The sequence below is a fragment of the Neopelma chrysocephalum genome, unplaced genomic scaffold (assembly GCF_003984885.1).
Source record: "Neopelma chrysocephalum unplaced genomic scaffold, ASM398488v2 Primary Assembly neopelma1_71, whole genome shotgun sequence".
In the NCBI taxonomy this organism is placed as follows: domain Eukaryota; kingdom Metazoa; phylum Chordata; class Aves; order Passeriformes; family Pipridae; genus Neopelma; species Neopelma chrysocephalum.
In genome coordinates, this window is record NW_020897731.1 from 7,133,823 (window position 1) to 7,154,746 (window position 20,924).

Sequence of the window (20,924 nt, forward strand, 5' to 3'; positions counted from 1 at the left end):
GTCACTTCAATATTAGGAAGAACTTTACGCTGAGAGTGGCAGGGCACTGGAACAGGTTGCCCAGGGAGGTTGTGGAATCTCCCTCTCTGGAGACACTCGAAACCGGCCTGGACGCGTTCCTGTGTCACCTGGTCTTGGCAGAGGGCTTGGACTAAATGATCTCCAGAGGTCCCTTCCAACTCTGACGACTCTGTGATTAACACGAGCGGGTTCCCCCCGCCCCAGCCGGGGCTGCCCCGCTGCCCGGGGCGGGTCGCTCCGCGGGCGGGGCAGGGCCGGGCCCGCCCCCGCCGCATGCGCCGCTGCTGCCATGGCGGGCGCGCTGGGCGGCATGTTCGGCTCGCAGCCCCCGGGGCCGCCGCCGCCGCCGGGGCCACCCGGCCCGCCCGGCCTTATCCCGCCGCCCGCGGGGCCGCGCAACCCCAACAATACGCTGGTGGACGAGCTGGAAGCGTCCTTCGAGGTGAGCGGGGGGAGCCGCAGGCGGGGGGAGCCTCGGGCGGGCGGGCGCTGCCCTCCCGGTGCCGCCCCCCTGCAGGCGCTGAGCACGGTGCTTCTCTGTCCCGCAGGCCTGCTTCGCCTCGCTGGTGAGCCAGGACTACGTGAACGGCACGGACCAGGAGGAGATCCGCACCGGTGAGCCCCGGGGGGGAGCTGAGGGTCGCCCGTTCCGCGGTAGAATGCTGCTCACGGCAGTGGGAGGAAAGGAACCCACCCGGGAAGGGAAGGAGGGGGGTCTGGTGGGGAGGTCCGAGTGCCGGCTGGCTCCGGGGGTCGTGTGGGATTAGACTGACGGACAGTGAAGTTCATGGTTCCAAATCCGGGGAGCTCGTGTGATGCACTGAGAAGCTGTATGGAGCAGTAATAGAAGATGGGAAGGGATGGCCCAGGCTGCTCCGTAGCGGTGCTTTAAGGCTTGACTGACGCACCTTCGTGGAGGCAGAATAAATACTGAACTGGTGTGAACAGAGGTGGGAAAGTGGCCTTGACTGCTTGGAAGTGTGCTTGTCCCTGAAAATTTTTTGAAGCTTGACTCTCAAGTGCTGTTTCGAAAACGGCATAAATACTTCTGAAAACTCCTTTCTGGATATTAGGTCATATTCCTATGCTGTGATGGAACAGTGGAACAGCTTTCATTACTAAATCAGTAGTGTGTAATATAGGAATTCTCCTCAATATGCTCATATTTGAGAACCCTACATTGAGCTCGTTGCTTGAGCATGGAGAAATGTTTTCTTTATTCAACCAAGTTCCATGAATTATTTTATTATTCCTTGTTGTTGTTAGACATGCAATAAAACTTGGAAGTGTTGTTGTCTTGCAGCTTTAAAAGAAGTTCTGAAAGTTTGCAAAGCACCGTCTTATATGGAGACTTAATGCACATCCTGGTTTTATAAATATGTCATTAATAAATATATTTTACAAATACGTCATTTTAGATATTCTGAAGATTTTCTTTCTAGTAAATACTGTGAAAAGTGTTTTTAATAGTATGCAGACCACTACTATTATCAGCCTGATATCTTATTTTTTTGGAATCTGTTCTTTCTATTTTGCTATATATGTTTAGGTGTTGATCAGTGTATCCAAAAGTTTCTGGACGTTGCAAGACAAACTGAATGCTTTTTTCTACAAAAAAGACTGCAGCTATCAGTCCAGAAACCAGAACAAGTAATTAAAGAGGTATGTTTAAATTAATTCACCTGTCTTGTGCTAGACGAGATAAACTGTGTACATCAGTCACTTTGTTCACATTAATTTTGGGTTTCTCAACATGATGCTGTACCTGAAGTTGGTAGAACCTGACTTTTAACGTAACTCTCACTGTAATCCTGGAGAAGCTGGATGCCTGCTGCTCTGCGGAGTATTGGAACACAGCTGGTAGTTTCATTGGAAGAGACAAACCAGTTAGTCAGATTTTTTTGGCAGTAGTGATCTCTGAAATATGGGATTTAGGGGAATGGCACTAGTGCATTCGCAGTACTCTCTCTCTGTTTCATTGGACACTTTTCCATTATTCCGCTATAAGATCAGCTTGAAAACTCAAGCTAAAATGCTCTTTATGTGAGGTGGTTGCTCATATGAATACCATCTATTTACCAATACACTTTTTTTCATCCATAGGATGTTTCAGAATTAAGAAATGAATTGCAGAGAAAAGAAGCGTTAATTCAGAAGCATTTGAGTAAACTGCGACACTGGCAACAGGTCCTGGAAGACATCAGTGTACAGCACAAAAAGCCTGCAGAAATGCCCCAAGGTCCCTTAGCTTACCTGGAACAAGCATCTGCAAATATTCCTGCTCCAATGAAGCAAACATAATCTTCAGTTTTACATAGCTCAGTATTTTCAATGGTGCAAAGCAGTGGTGTTCTTGCTTTGTATGCTTTTTGTATAATGTAATTTGTACTACAAATATAAATAGTTAAGACAAGCCAAATAAATTATCTTCTTTTTTTTTTCCCCAAAAGTATGGACTGGTTTTATATTTCAATGGAAAATATTCAGAGTTGCTGTTGAGGATGCTTTCTGGTAGAAGTGTGTCTCCTAGAATGCATCCTGTTCCTTCTAGAGAGGGTGGCCCTAGTTTTCCCTCTGTCTTTGCTCGTATGATGAAAATACTTGCAAAGATTAGTGTTTGATTTTACTGGAAGATTTGAATGTTTTGTGATCCAGTAATTATCCATGAGGACCGCTGTAGAAACACCCTTAGATTTGACTGTACTTTTTTGAAATGAATTGTCATTCTTCACCAGACTTTTGTTCACAGAAGGGGTCTTGGGATATACAAATTTGATTATAGGACGATCTGCTCATAGATACCAAGGCACTCCTCAGTGTTTCTTACTGTACACTGTTTTATCTTCTTAATAACGCTGCTGATGCTTTTGAGAAAGCACGCAGGATCACCCTTGAGGAGAAAAGACAACGCAGAAAGAATCGAGCCTTGCAGAATATACCATCTAAGGAGTCTTTCTGCTGTGTCTTTTGCAACCGGACATGCCTTTCTCATATTGGCCTTTTTAGCCACCAATGCGCTTGCAAGAAACGTGGGTAGAGCCTTTCCCAAATCTTCGTTCGCGAAGCCTAGCCATGATGATGGTGATGACATATATAAAAAGTGTCTTTTTGTCAAAGAGGCACTTTCCAAATCAAGCAGTTCCTTTTGGAAAAAATACTAGATAGCAGGGATGAAAAGTATTAGCCTGTAGAAGCATTCTGCCCTTTTTGCTACCTTTTCACCACCAGTGAGGTGCAGCAGCTGTTTTGTATTGTTTGCATCTGTTGGAACAGCTCTTGCTGGCTGTTGGAGAGAAGATGAAGTTGGGCTGGAGGTACCTCGCTCATGGAAAATTTCTAGCCTAGCTGGGCCCTGCTGGTCAAAATTAAATGGGGATTCAAACTGTATAGCAGTTGAAGAGGAGCTATCCCATCTTAAACACCAGGCTGCTGGTTGCACAATTCCCTCCTTGCCTTTCACAGTTACTGATGAGTTAATTACCCGAGGGTTAATTTCTTTATAGGTGTCTTTCCTCCCAACAATGATAAATGTAGTCATTCCTCCACTTTACATTTAGGTGGGCATAAAAGGTACATATGCGCAGTTCCCATCACTCTGGACTCAGTGTATCAATCTGACTCACTTCAGCATAATATAGCAGTCTTTTGTAAAACACAGAAATGGATCATTTACAAGCTTTAATGTTCATACTTACACATCATCCTACTTTATCAGGCTGATACATGTATTGAAATGCAATAGGAATATTGCAATGATGACTATACAAAACAGTTTCTTAAGCAAACCCGAAACTATTTCTAAACCAGCCTCCTATAAACATGCTATTCTTGAAGGTATACCGCATGCTGTACAGCTTAAAATTAGTTTAACAAAAACCATTAAAAACTTAAAAAAATTACATCATCATATGCACAACTTACTTTAAACAGCTGATGAATCAAATGTATAAATGTACAGAAGTAAGACCTTTCTTCAGCTGGTGCCAGATTGATAGGATGTATCAGAGTCCAAATTGCATATTTAATGAAATGGTGGAGTGGTAGAGTCTCTTGATTATAGAAAGTCTTATAACAGTATTTTTGCTTTCTCTTCATTTTTTTATAGAGGTTGTTAAAAAAATGCATTTTTTTGAAATCCATGCCTGTAACTCCATAGTTAATAGATGTAAGAGAGTGCAGGTGTTCCTAATCATTTACTTAAAAATTACTTTTTTAATTTTCTTTCCTTAAATCATATATTGGATTATCATTCCCTGAAAGAAAACAGGAATGGCTTTTCTAGTAATTCTGAGAAATATGGAAATAGTTTGCTTTAAAATGAAAAATACTTAATAAACCATTCTTGATGCTGAGGGTCTTGTTTTTGGTCATCTTTGGTTTGTGGTGGTTCACTGCCATCTGCCCTGTGCAAACAAATAAGCGTTAGCATGACTTGCCTACTTACTTACAATCTCATTAATATGTAATACTTCTTTTCCCAGAAAAAATCCTGATCCTATATATGGTGCTGTGCTCACATGAATGACTAAGGCCAAAAGGTGCCAGCTACAAAACACTAGTGGGATCTGTGCTAGCCAGGTAACTCGAATAGTTACCTGGTCATAACACGCAGAGCTAAACAGCTATGGAGAAATGTTTGAACATAATTCTTAACTTGACGTTTTGAAAAATAAACGGATGCTTCAAGGATAAGAAGTCTTGAAAATCAGAGAATGGCAGCTGCAATTCACTCTTCAAAATATGAAATATGAGTTATGCATTAAAAATGTTGGGTAAAAGTTTTATTTGACACTGAAAGATTAATTTGAACATTAACTACCATTTATAATCAACCCTATTACATTGTCCCTTTTCCATCATTCAGGATTTTTTTTAACAAATGATAGCAAATAAGACTTGACTTATGATTGACTGACCTAAAAGAGTTACGTAAGTAGAAGCCAAGCTACCCTCAGTCTCCTTGTGCATTTGTTTCCCTTTAAAACAGAAATCTGATTTGTCTTGGCAGTCATCTGGCATGACACAGCACGGTTTAATCTTTTAGATGTGGGAATTACCAAACTGGATCCAACCCTGAGTCCCAGGTTATTGTTTTTGTTGGCAGTCAGCACCATCTGCCCTCAAGTAAAGAACTCTAGCACATAATTTACAGGATAAATAATCTCCACCAGGAGATGGGTGAGAAGGCTGGATTTGGTCCTGAAATATAGTGGTAGGGTTTGTTGGTTTTTTGTGGGTTTTTTTTGTTTGTTTTTATATTTATCATTATAACTATGTTAGCTACATATATTTTTAATTATTTCTTGAAGAGAGAGTTCAGCTATGTTTATAAAATACCAAACATTGTTCAAATAACTCATAAATTTGAAGAATGCAAGCTCTTCAGAGAGAAAACATGAAAAAAAGAAGTTTTTACTTAAGTGTCTGCTAATCAATTTTTAAGTCTCTAAACCCTTTCTGAAATTATTAACCTAGATTCATTGAAATACCTCCTAAAATAAAAATATGTCATCTATCAAGTGCAAGGTGAAGAAACAAAAATAAAAGAGAAGACATATCCTTATCAGAACCACTGGTAGATGCTCAAGGTTTTAAACAGGCATATACACTATTAACTGCATTCTTAGTTAAGTACTTGCAACTCTTCTTATTTTTTAGCACCAGAAGGGGTTGCAAGTGTAAGCTCTGCTGGGCAGGGATTATAGCCTACATCTGCAGTAAAGTTCTGGGTCTGTCTGCAGAGAACTGAAGACATGGAGTTCACTGCACTACAGGAACCTCACATCGTTGTGTATTTCCAAATGTATAATGTTTTGGATTTGCCTACAAGATTCTGAACATGAATTCATTTATTGTCTTACAAAATGGATAAATACCTTGTGGCAGCACTGCTGTCTGAGGACTGTGCTGATGGAGAGCCCACTCTGAGGCAGCCAGGACTCCGGTCTAAGCTTGTAGATTTTGTTATTTGAGGAGCACTTCTTTTTGATCTCAAGTCACAGCTCAAAAAGCTCTTTGCGTAGGAAGCTAAATTCGGAACACTGACAACACGACTGGGCACCTCAAGTGTTTTCTTCCTCTGCTTTTTATTGTAACAGAAAACTTCATTACATACACAGTTTTTTCAATTTATACTATAAAACCTCAAAATACCTCATTCCTAGATGTCTTGTGAGGAACCCCCAGATAGGAAGGGTCCCACCTTTTTCTGTAGGCATTTAAATTCTGACGGTATGCTGTGAGGATCCATGGATTTGGTCTCATCTAATTAAAACAACTTGTGGATTTGATCTTGGGGTTTTAGACACATCAGGGTGCTTTCCACCAACTTGACCTCCCCTCTTTTAATGGCTATTTATAGACAGTATCATGCAGAGGGGCTGGAATGGCAAAGAGCAAATATGAGCAACCCAAAAAGATTCATAATTTTCCTTGATGCATGCAATATCCCAATTAGCAACTCCCAAATCTGCAAACAATGGCTGTGCTATCCCAGTGGAAGACTCATGTCTTTGGAGTTCTAGTGTTTTATATCTGCTTAAAAACCCTTATCTATGTTGCACATATACGTCTACTGAATTTATGTTATACTCAACACCTGACTAAGTTGGCTTACTGGAAAGAATTCTACTGAATAACATTATCATAAAAAATTAATAGCACTTTTACTGTCCTGATCACCCGTATGATTCAAATAGTAACAAAACTTCATGATTTGTGATTTGAATTGCATTGCCCATCTTACCTTGATGGAAGGAGTCAAGCCTGCTGTATTAGGGTTGAAAGAAAATGACCGATTCCTGGAGGATTCAGTGTTGGCTGAAAGTGAATGCTGACATTTTCTTCCTTCCTGAGGGGAAAGAAAGTTACATGTATAGAAACGTGTATTTGTTGGAAGCTGGTAGGGAAACACACATTTGTCAAAGTATTCCAGAACAGAAAGAAGCAACCAGTCTGAAGCAATGTGCGAAACACTGAATAGAGCCTTTCAATAGATCCCAAAATACATAACTGCATATAAAAGGCAGTCTTACCACCAGCTGCTTGATGATTTCTTCTCTCTCACTTAATTTGTCTTGCAGACAGTTTATAAGGTGTGTATCTTCTGACCTGGACTCCCACTTTCTTGACTTTTCTTCTAACTCTTTAAGTCTGTACCAAAGAAAATGCAGACTGGAAAAAAACTTCCTCAGATCAGGTTCAAGAGATACCTGGGCTGTACTCTGCCCTAAATTCCAAACCTAAAATACAGGGGCATACTCAGGCCTTTCTGATAAAACAACCTTTTTTAAAAAAATGGACATTTATATGTGGTTTACATAGAAGGATAGAATCTTGTGGAGTTCCAAAATAAATTGCCACCAGGGTTAATCCACAACACCTGCCCACATAAAATCCAGCCCCTGGTGTAAAATACTAAGAAGCTTGCACATCACATGGCTAGTCTAGTTTCCTAAAGAAAAAATCTGCGTCACAGTATCTATACATACCTGTATTCATCTGTTTGTTTTTTTTTCTGACCCAATAACTTTAGAATCCTCAGAAATACTCAATTCCTATAACTTTCATGAAGAGAAGCTTGGATATACATGCTGCTTTAATGAACTAAGTCAAACCTGTAGTCTGAGTTCAGCTTTTTAAATTCCTTAATCAGGGGAAAAGATTCAAATGCGAATTACACATTCTTAGATATGGTGTGGAAACATACATTTGATTGACTCATGAGAACACAAATCATTCTTTCAATCAGCCAAGTGCATGAATTTTGCTGTTTGAGAAACTGAGTGCTATGAAGTTCACCTGCCATAACCAGGACACATACTGAGAAATGTATTACAGAATACAAACCACCTTTTTCTTGTTGGTTTTTTTTTCGTTTGTGGGTAAATATTTTTTAGAGGACCATCCCCCAACCTTATCATCTTAGAGTTTAAATAAAAAGATAAATCTTAACATCTGACAGGTTTGAGGCCTGCTTACATGCAAGTTCTCTCTTCTGGTCCTCTGCTGCACAATTGGGATAAGGGAAAAGGATATATAATCAAAGGGCATAATTCTAAATGGCCTCTCCTGTACAATCTGAAGCACCACAACTTAACTCCACAGGGGGCTGCAAAGTGCATTTATTTACATGAATTAGTGGGGGCTGTCCTAGGAAATTTTCAACGGAGTGAGAATGATCAAGAGCTTCTTAACCTCAAAGATGCTGTTCTGCTGAACAAAATTAAGTACAAGATCATGGATCAAGGCCTCTGGTATTATCTGTGACACAGATTATTTTACACTTCATAAAATTGCTAGACACTACATGCAAGTTTTAATTTAGCATTGTAAAACTTTATGTATAGTGCTTTAGATTAACCAATATTCAGAATTTATTATAATGTCTTTGGGTCTTTTTGATTTGCAAAGGAAATACACTTGTATTTCAATCCTTACAATATTCCATGTATGATTAATACAAAAATTATACGTACTAAGAACCATAAATTCAAACAGAACTCACTGCCACTATGAGCCACAGTTCATTTAAATTACTTACGCAGTTTCTAAGGAGAAAATCTTTGCTAGAAGATGTGCCTGAGTGCTGCTGATATCAGATAATATGGTTTCAATTTCCTTCTGGTGATCTTGTTTCAGTATGTCCAGTTCTTTTTTATGCTTGATACTGAGGTCTTCTACCAGTAGCCTTCCATTGGTATTAAAATATGTCTGAATTATCATGGTTCAATACTAGTTTATTTTCATTGATCAAAGCATGCAGTTTTGAGGTCTTTTATTGACTGCAAAGGTAGTTAACTGGGCACAGAGCTGGCTTCTCCCTACTGATTTGACTTTGACATTTTGGTAGCAATCTGAGCAGAACCATCCTAACACTGACAAAGAGGAAAATTTTTTGAAAAGTATGTGACCTTCACCCTTCAGGAAATGGAATATTCCATATAATGATGCTATTGATATTCTGTCTAGGGTTAGTTTGTGCACTAATCTTAATGATAAAACATGACAATAAAATACCTCACTCGTATTAAGCAAAATTATATTGAAATCTCTGGGATTTTAACATGAGGCTCTGATGATTTATTTTACCACATCATGGCACCAGAACATTTAATACTGCATACCATCATCCTAAAACTGTTTTTAAAAAAAAATAAATTGAAAACTAAAAAATGCCTAATGTTTTTTCAAGCCTAACCATAACATTACTTTCTAATACCAACTCCAAAAGGAATAGACATCTTCTTAAGAATCATAGTTAGTTTGTTGTCTTTTGTTTGCTAATGCTTTGTTAAACCTTGGAGAAACTTTTTCATTAACTCAATGGAGAGTCCATGCTCTATGGTTTACTGATTAAAACAGAGATGCTCAACTCAGCAGATTAACAATTGTAATTTTCACAAGAGATATTCAGTTTAAATTTTTTTTCCTCCTATTTTTTTAATGTACTCCCAAACCTGTTTCACTTGTTTCTGAAAGGCTTCAGGAAAGGCCGAAAGGCCCACAAAAGGTTTCTGCCCTTGAAATTACAGCACAGCCATGCAAATGACTGGCATAAGATAAGAAGCAGAAGAATAAGGGTAAAAAAGGGAGCAGAATCCCTGAAATAAAAGTTCTCTTTCAGAATAACCATTTTGGAAATTGTCCACTCTTCCCATAAAAATACCTTTGCTCTCATCCTAATCCTTGCAAAACTTGCCATATGGGAGGTGGAATTCACACAATTCAAGAGAATGGAAATGTGAATTATTACTTCCAGCAGATTACTGATTTCACTTACTTGGCAACAGTAGAACCAGTAATTTTACATAATTTGTTAAAAAATTTGTCACATGCAAATAACAAGCCACTATTGGCTTTAAAATCAGAAAAAAACTATATGACATAAGACAGGGTCAGTGTTGTAAAAATAGCACTTATTCATATGCACTCACCAACTTAACTATTCCCTTACACAAACTGTTAGTCCTGCAAAAGCAAAACAAGAGCTGCAAGTTAATGTTCCAGGTCTTCCATGGGTTAATTTTAGAGCAGCCTATAGCAGGTGCCTATGTCCATTTCAGCTCTCTGGTCCTACCTCCTGTTATCTGAAGGATTTCTGCTTACATAATTTCCATTAATGCTTCCTTCTCAAATGCTTACTGTAGTAGAGCTACACCATTTATTCCCTGTGAAGAAAATCCTCCAGCCGTAGCATTTGAGGCCCTTTAGACCTCATCACTGACATGTGAATAATTCTTCTCTTCATGAACAGAGGCTATAAATTCCTTCAAGGTAGCTGGAGGGCACTGATGAAACTCTCTGGTTTGCAATTCTTTCTGTTGATCTTGCTTCAAAAGCTTGAAATGAAATTCACTTTGAAGTAACTCTCAAAAGAGTGCAAGGGCAAAAAAAAAAAGTTTCTCATTCTTTGAATATCTGCTGACTGGTAGACAGGAATGGAATTACTCTGACCACTCTGACAGTCTGCAGAGAGACATTCTGTCCACTGAGTGCTTTTCCCTAGACTATATGGGCCATAATTTTAAAGATTCTTTTAAGGGCATACTTTTCAGAAATCCTTTTATATATACAGCTTGTGCAGTTAGGGGCATACATTCTACATCATTGCAAATATGAATTGAAAGGTACCCACACACCAGATCCCTCTGCCAAGAGAACGTGTTAAGTATGTTCATCCAGAAATTTCCAAGTATTCAAAACCATAAAAATGCAGTGGGCAGTGAACCCAGTCCTGTCTCCCATGTAAACTGCACCAGGGGAGATATAGGTTGGACATTAGGAAGAACTTCTTCACAGAAAGGGTGATTAGACGTTGGAATGGACTGTCCAGGGAGGTGGTGGAGTCACCACCCCTGGAGGCACTTAGTGTCATGGTCTAGTTGACAAGGTAGTGTTCGGTCATAGGTTGGACTCAGTGATCTCAGAGGTCTTTTCTTACCTAATTGATTCTGTGATTCTGCACTTTTTCTGTACACAAATGGGAGGAGTGCTTTTACTGCAATGCACCATGTGTGCCGAGCCTGTGGCTACACTAAGAAGATGTGGTCCACCTTCTACAAGACTACAAGTCATCTTGCCCCTCCTGTGCCCTGACAGCATCTCACAGCTCTAGGCTTCCATCAGCCCAGAGATGCTGTCAGTGTTCACTGTCACTGCCCTTACTCCCTCAGTGCAAAGCTGACTGCTACAACCAAAACAAACTCTCATGGAGTATACATAGCATTCCCAAGTGTCCCCTTTGGAGTTAACATTGGTTTCAGCGACAGAGAGTACGTATAAAAACTTGATATTTATTCTCAGAGACTTCTCAATTTTTTTAATAGTTCTTGGGTGAGTTTAGGATTTGTTTATGTCTTCCAGTGCCTTTCAAAGGCTGACATTATGCAGATTTTCTCAGGTTGCTCCTTTGGGGATACACTAGACATATTTTTCTGAGACATATAATGAGCAATTAGTTCAAATGCTTCTATTATGGCTGGAGGGAAATGTGAAATGAACTACTGCTTTTACAAAACTCCTAGCCTCTAAAATTAGTACTTTAGAAAGGAAAGATTCTGACATGCATTGCACTTAGAACACCTCTGATGCTGACATTATTATTGAATCTCTAGATAGCACTGTGAAGTTTGAATTTAAGGCAAACCTTCTGTGTTGTTTATCTCTATCCTGAAGCTGTGCAGCTTCTTGCTTCTGTGACTCCAGCTCAGCACTGAGTAGCTCCATTGTGTCCTTCAAAAGTAAATTCTCTTTCTTGAGTTCAGAAATTTCACTCTGACATTTTTCCAGTTCATCATGAAGAGATCTGATCTGGCTTTGGCTACTTCCTTCCTAAGAAAAAGGCCACATTTATTTATTCACATACTCTTATTTTTTAATGTTAAGATCTTGCTAGAATTGTGTGCATTGAATTTTTGTGATCTGATTTATCAATTATATGTGCCATGCTGTGTGCAAGACAAAATCTGTGATCAAAACTTCTTGAATATATTTAGTCTCCATAGAATTTATTTTATTGTAACATTCAGTTACTTCTGTTGTAGATTCTGATCTTTAAATGGAAAAAAAGCCTGCCCACAGGGGAAAAATTATAAACAATGCTATCATTTAAAGTGAGAAATAAGGGAAGGAAACACATTCAATTTCTATAAGAGAGTGCACACTTTTATTATCCCTAAAGAGAGAAATGTGATACTATTGCTTTTGCTAAACACAACATGGCAATGAAGTAGGAACTGGTCTCTTGCCTGTTGCTTCTTCAGTGTCCTCACACTCCTCAGCTCCATTTGTAGTTCTTCTATTTGTTTCTTGAGGTTAGTGCACGATGTTTGTTGCTCAGAGAGTTCCATCCTTAGAGATCCTAGTAACAATCAGACAGACAATCATTTGGGCTGTCAGAGGAGAGCTGGATGGGGAAGGTAGACATAGGCAATGTACATGAAAACATTAATATATTACATTTTGCTTTGTTCCTCAACTCCTTCCCCATTAGGCATAATGGCCTTCTATTACTAGAGAGGTAACTCAGTTGAGCAATAGTAAGATGATATGGAGCTAAAGTAACAAAGATTCCATGTCGGAATCAGAGAGGTAATTCCGTGGCAGTTGTATTGCAGAATACACCACTGTAATTGCTTCTTCTCATCTTGAACTTTACTGGAGCACCCCTGAACTTCCCTGTTAAGTCCACTGGTGTTTTATAGAGGATCATAAGACAGACTGAGGAGAGCTCTGGTTGTGTTAAAGAAGTAAAACACTTATGTAAGCTCACCTGTCATGTTCTGCAACTTTTGAGTATATTGGGTACAAGTTTTGGGATGGATCAAGTACAAGGAGAAAAGGTTTTCTTTCTCTGTTGTCTCCCTACAATTATTCTTGAAGAAGAACAGAATTGGTCTATTGAACACACAAACTTTAGAGAGCAAGAAATCTTTCTAGCAAATTTGAATGTCTAAAAAAAAAACCAAGCCAGAAGAGAATCTAGTTTGTACTTAAAATACTTTCAAATTATTCTTAAATTAAAAAACCTTTTATAGATGAGCTTTAATAACATGAGATTAAACCTGGAGATATTACACATCTTCCTAATACAGTGTTGTGTTTAGTTCTGAAAATTTAGGGCACTTTCAAAATTGACTAAACAATACATAGGGAACAACTGATCTCCACTGCTAAACTCAACAGAACAGACTTGAACAACATAGAATAATTCTTGTTATCATAGAAAAAAAAAAGAGGAGATTCATGCACACTAACTACATTTTTCCAATTTAATATACCTGACAATGCATACTTGAATGTTGTAAACCAGATTACGCTCTCAGCAACATTCTGCTGCTGACAATTGAGGGCCAAGTTAACAGAGAATATTGAGTCTGTATTGCTGAAATTTCAGGGTATGAAAAAGGAGATTCACAAAGACCTGAGTTCCCAGAAGATGGGAAAGAAAATGAATAAGATGAAAGTCAGAGCTTCTCAGCATATATTTAATCAAGCAGTAGGAGCTGTGCATGACATGAGACACTATACCTAGCAACAGGGTTTGCTGCTTCTGTATCTGCTCAAGTTCATCTTGTAATTCTTTCTTTGCTTTCTCTTCCAAGGTTTGTATTTCCAGCCTATGAGACTGATGTTGGATCTTGAAAGTCTCATTAAATTCCTTTTTCAAACGTTCTTCTGCCTCCTGTAAGCAAAAGTCCCCCCCCAAAACAAAGCAGTTGGAGCCTATTTATCAGCTTGTTGTTTTACTTGTAATGCCAGGATGAATCTGGCCTTCCACTGTACAACTTTTATTTTTATCACCACTTTACAAGACAGTTTATCAATGAAAGCATAAAAATGAGCCAAAGTTAAAATTTAAGACTTAATACGTAGAGATAAATTATCAAGATATCACCTCTTAGATTTGGTGTACATGATGAAATAATAACACTGACATCTTTGCACTATTTGACATTAGAAAGACGCTTTATTACTCAACATACAAAGCTCCCAGATTTGACCTGTTTGTCATTACTTATCACAGTGTATCAGACAAAGTCTTCTATCTTTCCTTGTATCATTCTTGGCTAAAACTTCCACTGTCATTAGAAGTACTGCTGTCACTGTAAATGATGGTGGGAGCAGTTGCCCTGCAGTGGCTCTGAAAGCAAAATCCTGTCCTCAGTTTCATTCTTACCAACTTACTGCCTTCAGCTTGGTTTTGTTTAAACTGGAATTTTATTCTGAATATATAAACAAGATATTAAGTTCTTCTTAGGGTGGTTTTATTACCAATGTTTTATAAGGTTCTCTAAGCTGTGTGAATCAACAGGGACATCTGAACTGCATGTCACAATCACATTTACGTTTTAAAATTGATTTTTTCTCAAACAGCAAAAGTCTTTAGAACATTAGTATATTGTATTAACATTTTGTCACTGAAATAAATCCACTCAAACCTTTAAAAGCTTTGGTTATCCACTTACTGAATTGATTGCAGGTATATAAGGCAATACACATCATTATACATGTCTATTATGCTTTTGAAGTATTTATGTGTAAATTAATAATGGATGAAAAGCAATAAAACTGAGTACTATTATTAATATACTTAGGAATTCCTTTGTAGTTCTGAAGCAGCAGCACAGATAAAGGTGCTTGTATTCATTACAGCCTAACTGTGGAGTATTTTATTTTATGAAGCATTAATTCTCACTGTGGTCTAAGATAAAAAGTTAAAATTATTTTTAAAACCCCATACAAATAACCCAGTCTGATGATGATGAGGTTCCAAAATCACAGAATAATTCATTACGTGCAACAATGGCAACCAATCACTAAGCTGGAGATAACTTGAGTTTTAATAATCAGCTGTCATTAAAATGGTTTATCCCATAAATATATATATTTACATTAGTATGTAGTAAACTGACCTTTAGTTCCTGATTTTTGCTTTTCTCCAACATTTTTAAGACTTTTTGATGTGATGCCTCCAACTGCAGTTTAACATTTTGGTTTTCTTTAATGGTGTTTTGAAGATCCTGCAAAAGCTTCTCTTTTTCTTTGTTGGACTGCAGATTATGTTTCTTCAGTGACTCCTTGAAATTATTTGCTTGTTGGTCTAATATTTGCTTCAGCTGAGCTACCTTCCAGAAAAGTAAGTCAGCAGAGTTGGATTAATGGCTGCATTCACAATGGAGAGGAATTACATAAAGTTGAACATATTTTGTGAACTTGAACATGAAAACTGAACTTGAACAATGAAAACTTTACGAACATGAAAAAATAGAAAGATGCTCATTTTGTGCAAGGAGCTGTTTTTTCAGTGAAGAACAACAACCCTTTTGCATATACTGTCTGTTGCTCATCAAGTATTTTTTAAAAATCATTTCTTTTCAAATCACCTCCACTTCATACATGCAATCCATAGTTCAACTTGCACAATTATTATGTCACAAACCTTGCGGCAGGCCTAAGACTGTGCTTATTGCTGTCCTGGAGATGTAACACTGCAGAATCCATTTACATAAAGCAGTAGATTAGAACCGATGGAAACAAGAATTCTGCACATCAAGCTTCAGATTTATCTTTTCTACTATCTTAATTACTAAACACAGTAGATGTGTACAATGGCTGATGGAAAAGTAACAAAAAAATACCCATCTGTAAGAATAAATTAGTGGGGCTTGTTTTGGTGGGGAAGGAGGGAGGAGTCTCATGTCTTTTCTAGTAGGTAGGTTTTCTCAACTTTCAGCAAAAATTTATATTTGCCATACCAAATACCATAGCTGTGAAATTCTGAAAAACTGCCCTCTGCATAGGAACATGCATACTTAATAAGGCCAATTAGTGGTTTTGCTGCTGTATCTGAGTTCCAAGTCAGAATACCCTTATGTCTCTTGCCTTTTCTTTTGGGGAACATGTGAAAGAGGATGGCCTGTTTTTCATTTTTATATACTTGTACTTTTCAGTCTTAATCAAAATATGAAAGGAAGTAATTCGCATCCTTATGATTTCATGTGACTTAAAATGACTGAAATGATGTTACTCACATCTGCAATTTGGATGCAATATGGATTGTAACCTATGCCTGTGTCCTATTCTTACCTCTACACTAATACATATTCTTTTTCTCTTCTGTGTTGCCTTAATTTTTTTCCATGCATAATCTAGACAGACTATTAGCTGAGGAATCACTGTAGCTTTAGCTAGGTAAATATTTGTTTGTTTCCCCTTTTGATGCAGCACCACAAAAGCTATATGAACATTTACTAAATGGGCTAAGGTGTCTCTCTCATTCCACAGTTTATTCACATTGCATGTTCCAGTACATTTTGAGCTACACAGGAGAAAAGAAGGCACGATATGCAAAGACCTCTCTTCTTATTAACTACCTGGGCACAGTCAGCGCTGTGCTGTCCAAATGGAGATAATGGTGAACTATGTCAGATCTCTCCAAATCACAGTAAGCCTTTCTGATGGTGTACTCCTGCTAGCTCATGGCACTGTTCTTTCTCACATTTGTTGAGCATGCTGGCTTCTCTCCTCCAAATGATGCGTTTTCTCCTTTCCTTCACCTGAGGGCCCTTCTTCATTCCCAGATGGATCACAACTCTTACTCAAGTACTCTCTAAGCCTCTAATATTCTCATAGGTTTCTAGCACAGAACTGTGCTCTGAAGGCTCAAAATGCTGCAAACCACAAAGCTTGAATCAGCTCCCAGGGGTTTAACTCCTTTTGGAGAAAGGACATTCTGTACTTCCAACTACATTGTCCCTTGTCTTCACTTCTAGTCCTGATTTCTGCTTTTATTGTTTCTCGGCATCTGCTCCGTTCTCTCTAGAATTTCTACAAGTCTTTATGTCCCAGAAATGAATCCTGGTATTAAAGAAGAAAAATTAATTTAAACCCTTTTTTTCTTTTGAGATACAGCTTAGAAAGAATTATTTCTACTTGATAAATTTGTCCTATTTTAATTGGGTTTTTTCTACACTGCAACTACGTAGGCCCCCAAAAACATTGGAGAAACTTGTTGTGTTTGGTCTGTTGCTAGCTTATAATATTGAGTAAAAAGTTAGCATTTCCAGACTATCAGATGAAGATGATTTCTTTCTGTGTAAGCACTGTTCATTTGAAACACAAATGTTTATGAACTTCATATGCTTTGGAGATAGCTCAAAACCTATTACTTGAACAAACACATATATCATGAGAACAACATAACTTCCTTTACTAAATCTGGATTCTATACCTCTGAGCAGCTACAAAAATGAATTATTTTTTCATTTTTTATTAGAACTGCTGTTCCTATACACAAATCAATATATTGTGTTCCTTCCATTCACATAACAGTTTGTTCTTCACTGAAAGTCTACAAGGCAAATTCCTTTTTTCCAATTAATTGGTGGTGGCCATAACTTATCATCACTGATCTTGTACTTCAGTTTCCCTCTGAACCCTTTCCAACAGCTTGCTCATAAAGGGCCACATTACTATGGATTTCCTTTACCAGATGGGATAGTGTGTTATGTTTGAATATTATTACTGATATTTCACATGTTCTGAGATCTACAGCAATATTTGTAACTTAGACATGACAGAAATCTGCAAACAGAGAAAAACCTTGTTGAAAAACTCTTTAGCAGATCTACCAGTTTAAGTAGTTGACTGCCTTCTTCTTGGTGTCCAAACCAAGCCATCAGTAAAACTTCTGGTCAAATAATCCAAAGGTGACATTTTTAAATGTACACATCAAATTGAAAACTTAACATTTTTCCTCAAAAATTAATTCAGTGTTTTTAAAACTTAAATTATTTAAAAATTTGTAAGAAGAAAAATTGCTTTATTCACAGAACACAGGGAAAGAAGAGGTAGCAGTGATGGTTCTGTTTTGTTTGTGTGAGAAAGAAAGGAAGCACAGAGGCACAGAAAAAAGAAGAGAACAAGAGTACATGCATTAGCAAATGAAGGTAATTGGGACACTTACCCAACTGATGAAGGCCTAAGGTGTCCAATGACAACTTTATATACAAGTGAAAAAATGGCAACAGGTGACTTCTAGCTCACTCTATTTTATCCTATAAACTCTTTAAATAAGTGAGAAGGCTGACAGAAGAAACCCAAACAAAGAAAAAAACCAAAACAAGCCCAGACTTCTCACAAATCATGGAAATGCCAGGTTGGTAGATAAGAAGAAAATAAAAATTCCTTCCTCCAGTGCTTTGCGAATAAAGTTCTTCATTTTGTTCTAAGCGCTGGAAAGCACTTCTTAAACAACTTCAAACCAACATGGTATGTTTGAATTTCACTGAAGCTATCCAACCAAATTGATTTATTTAATTTCAAAGAGCACATAGCTTCAGCTGCCTCCACTCTGAGTTTCAGTTAACTAGTCATCCAGTTGTTTCTTGGCTTCTTCTGTTGTGTCATCCAATTAAACACACAAAAAAATATTTGTCTGAACAAGCATGCGAAGAATAATTGCCAAATACTACTCTTTATGAAAAATTTAATTGTCTTTACTGTGGCTGTGTGATGGGATCTATCTGTGGCCTGGACACATTCCAAGAACAGGCAGATGCCAGAGCCACTTGCCAACCATACTTTTGTTTCAGAGCTGCTGCAATTTATATTTTTTATTTTTTTTTAATATATGGTAAATCATAAGATTTAATCAAAAGGGGCACTTTGGCTTCTAGTTGCAGGTAAAAAATTCACTTTGTCTTCACACCTATTGAACTCAGGCCAGTGTTTTCCTGTATAAAGAAACACTGAAGTCTTTTGGTACTGCAGGTCCTTATAAAACTAATCTTTGATGTGAAACACTTAATGCTCTAGAGTCGTCCCTATCAGCTGATGAAGTATGCATTAGCATTATTACACTCAATTATTACACTCATTTATTTTTTTCTTTGCTTCCTTAAAGTAAAGTGAGTAAAAACAATGTGCCAGAGGAGTAGGCTGTATATTTTCTAATAGAAAAATTGGAAATGGGAAAAATGTCACTGGGAATACTGCTTAAGCAAATTAAACAGTCATCTCAGCAGGAGGATGAAAAGAGGCACATATAAACTTCATCTGCAGTCACAACATTATAAACCTTCCAGACTCTTCACAGACAATTATTGGCTCAAAGCACTTCTAACATGAAACAAAAGATCATGCTAACTAGAAATAAGCTAAGCAGTAAATTGATAACAAAGAGAACACCATGTAGTAAGAAATCAGATGGAAAAGTAGTCTTAGAAATATTGTTTTTCAATGATTAAGGGAAAAAACCCTACAGAAATGTATCAGGCATAGAAACACATTCTTTCTCATGAAGAGAACATTATAGGCTAAGAAACAAACGTTTCCATCCCATCAGGTTTCCTCCTCCTTTATTTCAATTAAAAGAGCTTTCAAATCCACCAGTGAAAATCCTTCTCTGGAATGATTTGCAGTGCCCAAGTATTTTACTGTGCTTCATTAATTCAAAACAGACAGCCAGACCCTCAATTTGTTTAAATTGGTAAAGCAACATTTAAGCCAATGAAACTATGCCAACTCACATCAGTCCAGAATCTGTTTGGATACTTTCATTATTAACAAACCAGCAGCACTGTGGGATTTTGTGTTTTATAATGTCTTCCTGATGCAAAACAAAATTTCTTGAAAAAATTGCATTTCTGCATTTCTGATTCAATTTTATCCACCAGAATTGCATAAAGTGATCTTAAAGATGCAAACAATACAGTATAAACTCAAGGCAACAGTATCTTTTTAGGCTCTGCTGAATTCTTTTAAAATTTCAGGGTTATGCTTGCATTTGATCTTTCTTACAACAGCTGAATTTGCTTACAACTGTCTTCCATGTAAAGAAAAAAATGAACAACTCTTACTAAAAGATGACTGATGAGTTTTGAAATATTTCAAAAGTCTTTCAAGTTTCATTATTTTCTAACCATAATTACTGTCCTTTTGGGAAGGATGGCTTGATTTTTTTGAAGAAGTGCTTCTCAGACTTTGATAGTCTGTGGATAAAAATACTTGACAAGTATAAGGCTCTGAATGCCATCACAATTGGCTCCCCTGTTGGACTTCTACTTTGACTATTTTAATTCACTGTGCTTGCAAGCACAGTTTCTCAGTGCATTTCTAGAGAATGGATTTTTATAAAAGACTTAAAATTGTCTTTTGATGAAGCATAGAAAAACCACTGCAATTGTGGAGAAGTTGTTCATAGTCAACATAAGGCCCCCAAATGCTACAGGGTTTCACTCCTACTATGATGCTATTACATCATAAAAGTAATATGGTATAAGAAGTAAAAACAAAATAAAGAAATTGCATTTTACTGGGTTTTTAGGTTTTTTTCACAGTTACTTCAATTAAGTTCACAGGCAAGAGCCTTCCTAAACAGCCTTCCATTCTTCCTAAACTTGTGGCAATTCTTGATCAGATGGAAGGGTGTGAACACACTCTACTATATGGTGGTACTCTGCTATTTGGTGGTACCTCCAAGACCCATCAAAACTCTGGGCATTGTTGTGTTAGCATTGTTCAAAGATCTATATGACAAGGTGATGTCTGCACTTACATTTTATGTATTTTGTAATTCCAGAATAGAAGCACAGAATCACAGAATATGTCAAGTTGGAAGGGATCCACAAGGATCATTGAGTCCAGCTTCTGACCCTGCACACGACCATCCCCAAGAGTCACACCATGTGCCCGAGAAGGTTGTCCAAATGCTTCTTGAACTCTGTCAGGCTTGGTGCTGTGACCACTTCCATAGGGAGCTGTTCCAGTGCCCAACCACCCTCTGAGGGAAGAGCCTCTTTCTAATATTCCACCTAAACCTCCTCTGACACAACTTCAGGCTGTTCCCTCAGATCCTGTCACTGGTCACAGGAGTGCCTGCCCCTCCTCTTCCCCTCACA

General features: G+C 37.9%; 2 protein-coding genes and 1 long non-coding RNA gene across 7 annotated transcripts in view; 2 read left to right on the forward strand and 1 right to left on the reverse strand.

Annotated features, from left to right (window-relative positions):
- The first annotated feature begins 237 nt into the window (after positions 1–237).
- Positions 238–2,465, forward strand: MED28 (mediator complex subunit 28). Its single transcript, XM_027686413.1, has 4 exons — positions 238–463; positions 570–636; positions 1,571–1,683; positions 2,125–2,465. Exons 1-4 carry the CDS (start codon positions 311–313, stop codon positions 2,320–2,322), a joined length of 531 nt encoding a protein of 176 aa, XP_027542214.1. The 5' UTR covers positions 238–310; the 3' UTR covers positions 2,323–2,465.
- A 1,493-nt stretch (positions 2,466–3,958) lies between these two features.
- The window catches only part of FAM184B (family with sequence similarity 184 member B), a 42,290-nt gene continuing 25,324 nt past the window's right edge, over positions 3,959–20,924 (reverse strand). Inside the window, exons 4-12 of one of the 5 annotated variants that reach the window (XM_027686409.1) lie at positions 14,937–15,149; positions 13,552–13,705; positions 12,270–12,382; positions 11,669–11,853; positions 8,564–8,608; positions 7,056–7,173; positions 6,767–6,871; positions 5,898–6,103; positions 3,959–4,424 (exon numbers count right to left, since the gene is read on the reverse strand). In XM_027686409.1, the coding sequence (XP_027542210.1) occupies positions 4,334–4,424; positions 5,898–6,103; positions 6,767–6,871; positions 7,056–7,173; positions 8,564–8,608; positions 11,669–11,853; positions 12,270–12,382; positions 13,552–13,705; positions 14,937–15,149 (1,230 nt within the window). In that variant the 3' untranslated portion in view covers positions 3,959–4,333. Of the gene's footprint in view, positions 4,425–5,897; positions 6,104–6,766; positions 6,872–7,055; positions 7,174–8,563; positions 8,711–11,668; positions 11,854–12,269; positions 12,383–13,551; positions 13,706–14,936; positions 15,150–20,924 lie in introns of all 5 variants that reach the window. The other 4 variants (XM_027686408.1, XM_027686407.1, XM_027686412.1 and 1 more) reach the window with 4 other exon arrangements.
- LOC113969144 lies at positions 4,137–4,713 on the forward strand. Its single transcript, XR_003534770.1, has 2 exons — positions 4,137–4,186; positions 4,503–4,713. It is a non-coding gene; the product is annotated as an uncharacterized LOC113969144 (long non-coding RNA).